The sequence below is a fragment of the Aquarana catesbeiana genome, linkage group LG04, assembly GCF_042186555.1.
Source record: "Aquarana catesbeiana isolate 2022-GZ linkage group LG04, ASM4218655v1, whole genome shotgun sequence".
In the NCBI taxonomy this organism is placed as follows: domain Eukaryota; kingdom Metazoa; phylum Chordata; class Amphibia; order Anura; family Ranidae; genus Aquarana; species Aquarana catesbeiana.
Genome location: NC_133327.1, coordinates 686,832,623 through 686,845,926, shown reverse-complemented (window position 1 = coordinate 686,845,926; position 13,304 = coordinate 686,832,623). Strand labels below are relative to the sequence as shown.

General features: G+C 39.9%; 1 protein-coding gene across 1 annotated transcript in view; it reads right to left on the bottom strand.

Moving 5' to 3' along the window:
• Positions 1-13,304, bottom strand: part of ALK (ALK receptor tyrosine kinase) — a gene marked incomplete in the record, with an annotated part of 645,074 nt that overhangs the window by 30,416 nt on the left and 601,354 nt on the right. The window contains 5 exon segments of the mRNA XM_073628762.1: positions 1,035-1,125; positions 3,802-3,936; positions 4,647-4,748; positions 7,434-7,526; positions 8,685-8,782. Of these exon segments, the coding sequence (XP_073484863.1) occupies positions 1,035-1,125; positions 3,802-3,936; positions 4,647-4,748; positions 7,434-7,526; positions 8,685-8,782 (519 nt within the window).

Here is a 13,304-nt window from a genome sequence, read left to right as displayed (position 1 = left end):
CTTTAGCGGAGAAACAGCCCCAAAGCATCATGTTTCCACCTCCGTGTGTGACTGTAGGGATGGTGTTCTTAGGGTCATAGTCAGCATTTTTCTTCCTCCAAACACAGCGAGTCGAGTTAATGCCGAAGAGCTTGATTTTGGTCTCATCTGACCACAGCACTTTCTCCCAATCCTTCTCTGAATCATTTAGATGTTCATTGGCAAACTTCAGATGGGCCTCTACATGTGTCTTCTTGAGGAGGGGACCTTGCAGGCGCTGCAGGATTTCAATCCATGGTGGTGTATTGTGTTACCAATGGTTTGTTTGGTGACTGTGGTCCCAACTCCCTTGAGATCCTTCACAAGCTCCTCCCGTGTAGTTCTGGGCTGATCCCTCACTTTTCCCATGACCATCCTCACCCCATGAGGAGAAATCTCGCATGGGAGCTCCAGACCGAGGGCGATTGATGGTTATTTTGTATTTCTTTTATTTGCAAATTATCACTCCAACAGTTGTCTCCTTCTCACCAAGCTTCTTGCTGATGGTCTTGTAGCCCATTCCAGCCTTGTGCAGGTCTACAATCTTGTCCCTGACGCCCTCTGACAGATCTTTGGTCTTCCCCATGATGGTGAGGATTGATTGGAAGAAAGAGATTCTATGGACAGGTGTCTTTTATACACATAACGAGTTGTCGTTAGGAGAACCTTCTTACATTGACAGGACTAATCTGTGTCTCACAAGAGCACCTCCTGTAGCCAGTCTGTGGGGGAGCAGAATTATTGTTGGTTGGTAGGGGATCAAATATTTATTTTACTCCCTGACCTGCAACTCCATTTATAACATTTGTATTGTGTGTTTTTTCTGGATTTTTAGTTGATATTCTGTCTCTATTATATAAAATACACCTATGATATAAATTATAGACTCTTCATTTCTTTGTAAGTGGGCAAACTTACACAATCTGCAGGGGAGCAAATCATTTTTTTCCCCCTCACTGTGTGTACTTTTTACTTTTTATTATATTTTGTGCGCTCTTTTTTCTCCCCAGCCGTACCTGTGTGCAGTAGTCAACTCTTTCCAAGACCATGGAAAACTGAGGACGGTCTTCAGGTTGGTGCTGCCAGCACTGCGTCATGATACGATAGCTGCAGTTTAAATGAGAACAAACACTGAAAAATTTCACCCACAACATTCTGACAGATATCATTAAATCCAGACTCCAGGCAATTTTTTTTAGTTAAAGTGAGAGTTAGAATAGAATAGAATAGAATAGAATAAATAGAATAGAAAATAAAAGAATAGAATAAATCAGAATATAAAATAATGAATAGAACAGAATAAAACATTATAGAATATAAAATAATAGAAAAGAACCAAATATAAAAGAAAATAATATAAAATAAATGAATAGAAAAGAATACAACAGAACAGAATATAAAAAAAGAATAAAATAGAATAGGATAAAAAAGGATATAATATAAAATCAAAGAATAGAAAAAAAAATAAAAAAAATAATAGAATAAAAGAGTATAGAAAAAAAAATATATCAGAATATAAAATAAAATAATAAAATAAAATAATAACATATAAAATAAAATAATAGAATATAACAGCATAGAATATAAAATAAAAGAATAGAAAATAATAAAACAGAATAAAATATAAAATAAAATAATAGAAAAGAATAAAAAAGGATAAAATATAAAATGAAAGAATAGAAAAAACATTTAAAAAATAGAATAGAATAAAAACAGTATATAAAAAATATATAATATATAATAAAAGAATAGAAAAAAACAGCATAGAATATAAAATAAAAGACTAGAACAGAACAGAATATAAAAGATAATAATAGAATATAAAATAAAAGAATAAAACAGACTAGAATATCAATTAAAATAATTAAATAGAATATAAAAGAAAAGAATAGAATAACAAAAAAAGATTGAAATATAAAATGAAAGAATAGAAAATAAAATAAAAAAATAGAATGGAAAAAAACAGTATAGAGAAAAAAATTGAATAGAACATAAAAAATAGAATAAAACAGAATAGAATATAAAATAAAAGAATAGAATAGAATACAACAGAAAATAATAAAATAGTATAGAATAGAACAGAAAATAAAAGGATAAGAAAAGAAAAGAATGGAGTACAAAAAAGAAAGCAGCTCGGGAAGCCGTCCCTAACAATACTACTGTTTGACCACAAGATGTCCTCAGTTTTCTAGTGTAATTTAAGAAGGTAGTCTGAGGACATCCAATGAATGCAGGGTGTCATGACTCCACCCCCTGGGGGGGGGGGGGGGCGGCACCGCGTTGCCCCAATTTATAGTGCATTGAACCAGATAGCTGTGCGGTGTCAACGTCAGTAGGGGACTGCCCCCAGGCCAGGGAAGGGGTGAGCTGGAATAAGACTCAGGTGTTACATGACTAGCTTGAATTAGGAAATATAGTACAAAAATAAAATAACCGACCATATCCCGGGGAGAACTTGTAGAGTGCCACGTCCCAGAATAGCTATCCATTAAGTAACCAACTGATCCCAGCACCAGAGGCAACAATAACACAATTAAGGAGTATAAAAGAACACATTTTATTGATGACAGCCCGTTCTATTGATATTCTTCCTCAAGTTCCCAAAACATTATACAAGTGATACACCATTCAGTGCTAAAAAGACTAACACATAGTCCATATAATAATTTGCTTGGGCATTCAAGTTTCAAACCAACGTGTTTCGCAGCTTGAACCGCTGCTTCTTCAGGGACCAAATGCGAAAATGTTTCAACAGCAAGTAGACATTTGGTATGAATAAACACCATCAGAGCGCCACCAACGAAGAGGACGACCTTACCCCATCCCAAAAAAAAAGAAAAAGGTGGGGTGGATGGCATCAAAGCACTTGACCACACACGGAAGAGACCAAGGCCGCAAACACCAACCCGCAGCAAAACCGATCTCAGTCAATAACTCCCTTGTACAAATCACCCACCCCATACCAAATATCTGCTTGCTGTTGAAAGTTGCGACATTTTTGCATTTCGGAACCCTGAAGAAGCAGCAGTTCAAGCTGCAAAATGCGTCAGCCTTGGAACTATTGGTGGAATTGGTTGGCTCTCTGTCCCAAAAGTGAGACACCAGGGGTTATGTTTAGACCCTTGATCTTTCACCAAAGCACCCCAAATCCCAACAGGGCAAAAAAATGTAAAAAAAAAATATATATGAAAATCTAAAAAAACAAAAGTAATATATATATATATATATATATATATATATATATATATATATATATAAAAATCTACAAAAAAGGAAAAAAGAAAAAAAAAATGAAAATCTAAAAAAAGTAAAATATATATAATATATATGAAAATGTAAAAAAAAGAGAAAAAAAATGAAAATCTAAAAAAAAGTAAAAAAAAAAAAAAAAAAAAAATATATATATATAGTGAAATCTAAAAAAAAATTATATATGAAAATTTAAAAAAAAGTAAGAAAGAAAGAAAATGTAAAATTATATATATATATATATATATATATATATATATATATATATATATATATATATATATATATATATATAATAAAAAAATATATGAAAATCTAAAAAAAAAAAAAAAAAAGGGGAAAAAAATATGAAAATGTAAAAAAATGTAAAAAAAAAATGTATAGCAAAACATACAGCATGGGGAGCCTCGAGGGATGGGGTTGGGGTGGGATTAGGCTAAGCCCTGGGTGGGCTTACTGAAAGTCCATATAAGGAGTCTGAACTCCAAGCACAAGCTGTCTGGAGGGTAATAAATAAGATATTTGGACTCGTACACGGGGCCAGGGCAGTTTTTGGGCGGATCCATCCTTCCTCCGCTTGTGACAAATTCCAGCACCTCCTGGTTGCTCTTACTGGGGTACGGCATGTATCCCAATGAGAAAATCTCCCACAGCAAAACCCCGAAAGACCTGCAGAGGGAGGAGAGAGGAGAGGACAGAAATAAGAAGACACCCCACTCATTATTAGACAATAGTGCAATTCATTTCAATATCAAATTGAAATTCGGATGAAATTCTCACTATTCGGAGATTCGGATGCATCGGAATTTCCGAATCACAACAGTAACAAATTTCACTGAATCCAAAATATATTATAACAAAACTAATTATCCAAATTTCAGTTTGAAAATGAATTTGAATTAGAAATGGAAACATATTACAATAAATAATGTGAGATATAAAAGTAAAATAAAAGGCCAATTCCTACTTAGGCTTCTTTATAGAATATAAAATAATAGAATAGAAAATAAAACAATAAAATACAACAATAGAATAGAATAAAACAGCATAGAATAGAATATAAAATAATAGAATAGCAGGTCAGTGATGGGGAACCTTGGCCACCCCCAGATGTTTTGGAACTACATTTCCCATGATGCTCATGTACTCTGCAGTGTAGTTGAGCATCATGGGAAATGTAGTTCCAAAACATCTGGGGGTGGCCAAGGTTTGCCATCGCTGCTCTAGGTCAATGTAGCCCCCCCTATAGGCGGAAATGAATTACACCGAACCAGCAAAAGGTTATTACGCTGCAAATATACTCCGCACACAAGGGGGATCAGAAAGGATCCAGCGGGGGATCAAATACTTTTTTCCCCTCAATGAAATAATGGACTTACCAGGTGTCAGTCTTGGATGTGAATATTCCTTCCATGAAGGCCTCGGGGGGCATCCACTTCACCGGCAGCATGGCGCACCCTCCCTTCCTGTAGTAACTGGCCCTGAGGAACGAGATACCAACATTCTTCATTCATTACAACACGAACAGGAAAATCTTGCCCCTTTCACACCGCTGTGACTTGAAAGTCGAGCGATTTTGCCGTGATTTTTTTGGCTGAGATTTTGCAACAAATTCAGGGAATGGCTGTGCAAACTTTAGGTCTGTGGACCTCAACTCGCATCAAAGTCGGACCAAAGTAGTAGAGGGACTACTTTGAAGTCGGCACATACAGTTGTGCTCATAAGTTTACATACCCCGGCAGAATTTATGATTTCTTGGCCATTTTGCAGAGAATATGAATGATAACACAAAAACTTTTCTTTCCCCCATGGTTAGTGTTTGGCTGAAGCCATTTATTATCAATGAACTGTGTTTACTCTTTTAAAATCATAAATGACAACAGAAACTATCCAAATGACCCTGATCAAAAGTTTACATACCCCGGTGATTTTGGCCTGATAACATGCACACAAGTTGACACAAAGGGGTTTGAATGGCTATTAAAGGTAACCATCCTCACCTGTGATATGTTTGCTTGTAATTAGTGTGTGTGTATAAAAGGTCAATGAGTTTCTGGACTCCTGACAGACCCTTGCATCTTTCATCCAGTACTGCACTGACGTTTTTGTATTCTGAGTCATGATGAAAGCAAAAGAATTGTCAAAGGATCTGCGGGAAAAGGTAGTTGAACTGTATAAAACAGGAAAGGGATATAAAAAGATATCCAAGGAATTGAGAATGCCAATCAGCAGTGTTCAAACTCTAATCAAGAAGTGGAAAATGAGGAGTTCTGTTGAAACCAAACCACGGTCAGGTAGACCAACTAAAATTTCAGCCAGAACTGCCTGGAAAATTGTTTGGGATGCAAAGAAAAATCCACAAATAACTTCAGGTGAAATACAGGACTCTCTGACAACATGTGGCGTGGCTGTTTCAAGAGGCACAAAAAGGAGACACTTGAAGAAAGATGGGCTGCATGGTCGAGTCGCCAGAAGAAAACCATTACTACGCAAATGCCACAAAGTATCCCACTTACAATACGCCAAACAGCACAGAGACAAGCCTCAAACCTTTGGAGTGATGAGACCAAAATTGAGCTTTTTGGCCACAACCATAAACGCTACATTTGGAGAGGAGTCAACAAGGCCTATGATGAAAGGTCCACCATTCCTACTGTGAAACACGGAGGTGGATCATTGATGTTTTGGGGATGTGTGAGCTACAAAGTCACAGGAAATTTGGTCAAAATTGATGGCAAGATGAACGCAGTATGTTATCAAAAAATACTGGAGGAACATTTGCATTCATCAGCCAGGAAGCTGCACATGGGATGTACTTGGACATTCCTACATGACAATGATCCAAAACACAAGGCCAAGTCCACCTGTCATTGGCTACGGCAGAATAAAGTGAAGGTTCTGGAGTGGTCATCAGTCTCTTGACCTCAATATCATTGAGCCATTCTGGGGAGATCTCAAACGTGCCGTTCATGGAAGACGGCCCAAGAATTTACAGGAACTGGAGGCTTTTTGCCAAGAGGAATGGGCAGCTTTACCATCTGAGAAGATAAAGAGCCTCATCCACAAATACCACAAAAGACTTCAAGCTGTCATTGATGTTAAAGGGGGCAATACACGGTATTAAGAACTGGGGTATGTAAACTTTTGATCAGGGTCATTTGGGTAGTTTCTGTTGCCATTATGATATAAAAGAGTAAACACAGTTGATTGATAATAAATGGCTTCAGCTAAACACTAACCGTGAGTGAGAGAAAAGTTTTTGTGTTATCATTCATATTCTCTGAAAAACGGCCAAGAAATCCTAAATTCTGCCAGGGTATGTAAACTTATGAGCACGGCTGTATATAAATGGTACCATTGGAAATCATGGAGAATGACTTGTCATGTGACTTTACAGTCCCAAGTCGCAGAACAAGTCGCACAAGTGAAAGGAGATTTCATCTCAACCACTTAATGCCAGGTGACGAACCTGTACATCGCCCGACATGCCCGAGGATTTTATCACTTCTGGTTTTTCTCTGGTTGTAAACAAACCATTAGTGGTTTGTAAAAAAACATCGGATCATACCAATCTTTCCGTTCTTGGTGCAATCCGAAGATTTTAAGGGCAGAGGAGACATTTGGGGTCTAATAGACCTCAGATGTCTCAGTAAAGAGGACCTGTCACTGCCTATTGCTATCATAAGAGATGTTTACATTCCTTATGTTAACAATAAAAGTGATAAAAAAGTACAGTGTAAAAAAAATAAATAAAAATAATAATAATTTAAAGTGCCAGAAAAATGCCCGATTTTGCCCATGTCGCTGATACGCAAAGATCTGAACCTCGCCTCATTGTCCAATCTGATGGGAACATTTGGAATTTGATAGCAGGAATGTATCTTCTCACTCCCTGATGTCGACACTTTGTACTGAATTTACAAAGGGAATAAATAACTGATTTCAATTATTTTTATATTGTCCTGATCAGATCCTTTATAAGCCCGGCCATGACAGGTTCTCTTTACAGGTAAAGTCTTGGAATGTTCATTATCATTTATGACGTCATCGCTCAGCCTTTCAAATTTGATGAAATTGGTCATTATGATCGGAAATATTTATTTTCTACCCCGGATATCAGGATATGACCTCCTTCCCCGAATAGAACGTCTTTGTAGGAAGATTACCTGTAGATGTCGCGGGCCATTCCAAAGTCGCCGATCTTTGCAATTCTGCCGGGCCCCTGACATGTCAGCAGACAGTTCCTCGCAGCGATGTCCCTGAAATGAAGTGATTGATTGCTTTAATAAGGTCACCTTCAATCAATAGAGTACAGTGACACGCATGTGGATTCTTATCCCGATTCCCGACCATTAAACTCTTCCATGCTGCGATCTACGGACAGCTTGCAACGCGCTTTACAATCTCAGTTTACTTTACTTATTCGTTATTCATATATTATTCATTTATTAATATCATATTATATACTGTATACATAGATTATTATATTGTTATTATAGCATATATTATTCATTTAATATCATATTATACACTGTATAAATATAGTATTCGATTCTTATTATATAATCTATTATTACTATAATATATATATATATATATATATATATATATATATATATATACACACATATACATACACACACACACATAGTATATTTATTATTTTATATATATCATATATTATTCATTATTATCCATATATATATACACACACTATATATTATGATATATATATATATGAATTATATATAATAATAATTTAATAATAATTATACTGTGTGTGTGTATATATAAAAAAACAAATCTATATATACACACACACAGTATTAATTATTATTATTATTATTTATTATTATATAATATATGATTCATTTATTAATATATATATATATATATATATATATATATATATATATATATATATATATATATATATATATATATATATTATATAATATATACACACCATACTGCGATACTTTTGCCATGGTGGTTTTTACTGTTCATGCTTGTTTTTCATTTTTCCCCATATCAGTGTTGCTGATCTCCTCAGGCCTCTTTCAGACACTTCCTAGCTACATGCACTTGTACAATGTCAGCAGAACACCATTCATCTGGTCTGGCTTCCTGATAGTGACAACACGATTAAGGCTGAGCGATGTGCTTCAGCGTGGCTGAATGTACGTAGTCTCCACCAGGGGAATTCCTAGATCTGCACAACCACACCAGCCAATAAGAGCCCCCCCCCCCCCCCCCCATCATCATCCCGTCTGCAATTCATTTTAGTTTAAGACTCCCACAAGAGGATCCTGTTCTGTATATGTTGATAATGTCAGGGATTTATTTATGGAGACTTGTAAAGGATCACTTTACACGCACTTCTTGGCCTTTACTGGCCATATCACGGGACTGGTTACCTGTGAATGAAGTGGTTCTCCTCCAGGTACAGGCAGCCCTTTGCGATGTCACGAGCCACGTTGAGCAGGTCCAGCATAGTGAGAGAGGAAGGCTGGTTCTGCAAAGAGATGAACATTTATGGATTCGCCATTCTACCCCATGATTGTCCTTCTAAGTCTGCACACACTCTTGATTTAAAATATTGTGGAATTTGGCAGAGCGATCAGCCGTCCCCCCCCCCCATCCATGGCTTTACTCATTTTGAGCAATCAAACTATTAAAATGACCTGAACAGACAAGCAAGAAGACATGGAGAACAGGCTCAGGGGTTGCAATTGTGGGTTTCCCAGAACGGGCTGAGGGCTCTGACCCACCAACCTTCCTGGAGACCCTGCTGATCACCACCTATGGAAGGGAGGTGTTCTCGGCCACATTTGTGGTGGAGAGAGCCCATCGCCTAGCTGCTAGACCCCCACCAAACAGAGCTCCTTCATGCACGTTTATCGCAAATTTCTAAACTACCGAGACCGCAACGCCATATTGCGGCTCACCCGGAAGAAAGGTAATATCCCATTTGGCAACGTGCATGTGGGGGTCTTCCCAGATTTCTCCGCCAAGGTTCAGAAGACACATGTACAGTTCAGTGAAGTTAAAAGGTAGCTTCGGATCCACCACTTGACCTACTCTATGTTCTACCCAGCCAGACTTTGTGTGGTGGGAGAAGACAGAGTACACTTCTTTAAAAATGACCTGAACAGAGCCCTGACCTCAACCCTACTGAACACCTTCGGGATGAATAGGAACACTGATGGTGAATCAGGTCTTCTCAGCTAACATCACTACCTGACCTCATAAAATGGGCACAAATTCCAACAGACACCCTCCAAAATCTCCTGGCAACAAAGGGGGAAAGGCAACTCAATATAAATGGTTATAATGGTGGGATGGGATAGGTCGGGGATGGGACAGTTCAGGGATGAGACAACACCATATTAATGGCCAGGTTAGTGGAGCAACTTTATATTGTTCTGCACAGAGCCCTGGCCTCAACCATACTAAATCCCTTTCGGATGAATTTTAATGGCAACTGCAAGTCGGGTCTGTTTTTTTCTTGGTGCCCAACGTGGGTCTGACATGCAAACCAGGTCTTCTTCAGAATCTGACCTCACAAACGGGCACAAATTTCAACAGACAGCCTCTAAAACCTCATGGAAAGTCTTCCCAAAAGAGTAGAGGCTGATAAAGCCACAAAGTGGGAAACTCAAAATGAGTGGCCATGGGGGGAATGTGTGATAGTCAGGTTTACACAATCTTGGCTATATACTGTGTGTCTAAGAAGAAAACATTTGATATCATGAAGCCAAAAAATTCTCCATAGCAATCCATGGTCACAGGCTGGTGACAATGGTAGCTTAGCTCAAGAGCTAAGATGTGACATGATGTCCTCTACCATGTAGTGATGGGAAATATATATGTTAACCCTTTGTCATAATATTGGATATGGTTTCATATATGTTTTTCATATTTTTATAATAAACTTTGCATATTTTTATTAAAAAAAAATAGTGTATAATGTATATGCTCTTTAAGTCCTCTGCTACAGAAATTGAAAATTTGGGGTATTACAGGGATGGTTATTGTTAGAGTTACAGGGAGGGTTAGTATTGGGGCTACTTGGAAGGTTATTGTTGGGATTACAGGGAGGATTAGTGTTGGGGTTACAGAGGGGATTAGTGTTAGGGTTACAGGGAGGGTCAATGTGAGGGTTACAGGGAGTGTTAGTGTTGGGGGTCACAGGGAGGGCTAGTGTGAAGTTAACGGGGAGGGTTGGTGTTGGGGTCACAGGGAGGGCTAGTGTGGAGTTACAGGGAGGGTTAGTTTTAGGATTATAGGGAGGGTTAGTGTTGGGGTTACAGGGAGGGTTAGTATTGGGGTTACAGGGAAGGTTAGTATTGGGGTTACAAGGAGGGTTAGTATTGGGGTTACAGGGAGGGTTATTGTTGGGATTACAAGAAGGGTTAGTGTTGGGGTTACAGGACGGGTTATAGTTAGGGTTCGAGGGAGGCTTAGTGTTGAGGTTACAGGGAGGATTAGTGTTAGGGTTACAAGGAGGATTAATGTGAGGGTTACAGGGAATGTTAGTGTTGGGGTCACAGGGAGGGCTAGTGTGAAGTAAATGGGGAGGGTTGGTGTTGGGGTCACAGGGAGGGCTAGTGTGAAGTTACAGGGAGGGTTAGTGTTAGGATTATAGGGAGGGTTAGTATTGGGGTTACAGGGAGGCTTAGTATTGGGGTTACTTGGAAGGTTATTGTTAGGATTACAGGAAGGGTTAGTGTTGGGGTTGGAGGACGGGTTAGAGTTAGGGTTACAGGGAGGCTTAGTGTTGAGGTTACAGGGAGGATTAGTGTTAGGATTACAGGGAGCTTTAGTGTTGCGGTTATGGGGATGGTTAGTGTTGGGGTTACAGGGAGGGTTAGTGTTGGGTTATAGAGAAGGTTAGTGCGAGGATTGCAGGGAAGGTTAGTTTGGGGTTACAGGGAGGGTTAGTGTTAGTGTTACAGGGGCAATTTTTGTTGGGGTTACAGGGAGTGTTAATATTAGGAGTTACAGAGAGGGTTACTGTTAGGAGGAGTAATGGCATTGCTCTCTATGTTGGGATTGGAACTCTGAGTACTAGCAATGCTAATCACTTGGCATACAATGCTAATATACCAGTAGTATCTGGGTGGGAAGGGGCCACATACAAAATCTATGTTAACGGCAGAGTTATGTCATAAACCTATGGAGCCCTTAAAAGGCCAGTCCACCCACAATGGATATTTTAGCCATAGGTAAAATATCCATAATTTTTATATGTCTCGGGCACCACAGTGGCAAGCATGTTCCTCTGAAGTTGCCAGTCCACCCGTAACCATCAGTTAAAGTGAAAAATCCAGCAAAACTGCTTCAGAAGGTCAGCGGTGGGCAGAGATGTGAACCCAGGTGTAGAGATCTCAGGGCCAGGACAAGAGGTGGGCAAGAGAGGCAGCCGCCCAGGGTGCAGTGGTAGAGAGGGGGTGGCCCCTGACTGCATGCTCCAGATCTCCTGTCACACTGTGACAACCGACATGAAAAACACAATGTGCACGTGCAACTACCTTCTAACTGCTAGAAAGCAAGCGATTGACCATGCATGTGCAGTGCTCACTCTATGCCAACCATGCGCAGCTGGAGCATTGGGGGCAGAGAATTGGTGCAGAGCGGTACACCCATTCTATGTCATGCATTAGCAGTGGGTGAGGGGGGTGCAATTCCACATCCTTGCCCTAGGCACTGGATGAACCTTTCCCAGTACTGAGGGTTCTCAGTCCATAAACATGTGGACAGAAAGCTTAGCTTTGGGTGGACCAATCCTAACCTGGTCATGTCACATACAGAGTTTTAAAAATTCTGTTCACCATATGGAAAGGGTTTCGGAAGAATCAAAATGAAGAAAAATAAATAAAGGGAACCTGATTATGCCGGCTGGCACAAATGTGATAAAATGGTGAATTGCGGTTCCCTGGAATTAGAGGCCATTTCCTTGTTCTCGCTTCTTGGAAGAACCGCTGCGTTAATGGGTCTGAAAGTCCCATAAAAATGGAGGCTGTTGTGCTAAGGGCTATTTATGAGAGTAATTGTCTCTGACAATGCCGGGCTGGCAGGCTGACAGAGGATTAGGGAGAGAGACGCAACGCCGGCGGGGTTCCATCACACTGCTGGAACGGGGACCATTCTTCTTCAAGGCCGGGCAGCTGCCAGTTCCTGGAAACAAACATCTGCTGGTAGGCTCTTAGGTGCCAAGACCCCGAGGGTGAGCCGGAAATTATATGGCGACATGTTTCGGATAACGTGTCTGCGTCCCCGCACTCCATAAAGCCGCACGACTAAAATACGCTTTTATTCAATAGGTCGTCCATCTTCAAATGCCTTTAATCCGTCGGCTCGCTTAGGATCTTCGGCAACTTTTATTACATTGCTTGTCCTATATTTCCTTCTGGGCCTCTGGCCTTGTCTTTATATCAAGGCCAGCTGGACGGCTTAGTGTTTAGCTCAGTGGCCTGTATGGCGCGGGATTCTGGCGCCTACTTCCAGCAGGTTACCATCTGCATGGAATCTGTAGGCTCTCTGCACCTTTTCCTGGGTTGACTCTGAATGGTTATTATTATTATTATTATTATACACAATTTATATAGCGCCAACAGTTTACGCAGCGCTTTACAATGTAGAGGGGGGACAGCACAATTACAGTACAGTTCAGTACAGAAGGGACAGGAGGGCCCTGCTCGTAGAGCTTACATTCTAAAGGGAGGGGGTGGTGGTACAAAAGGTAATAGCTGCGGAGAATGATTCGATGGGGGTGGCTCGGGGACAGTTGTTAGGTGGGTGTGGGATAGGCTTCCCTGAATAAATGACTTTTCAGGGATCTCCTAAAGGTGGACAGGGTAGGGGCTGATCGGACATACCGGGGCAGGGAGTTCCAGAGGATGGGAGAGACTCTAGAGAAGTCCTGAAGGCGAGCATGGGAGGAGGTAACAAGGGAGCTAGAGAGCAGGAGGTCCTAGGAGGAGCGGAGGGGACAATTTGGGCGATATGTGCAGATGAGGTTGGTGATGTAGATG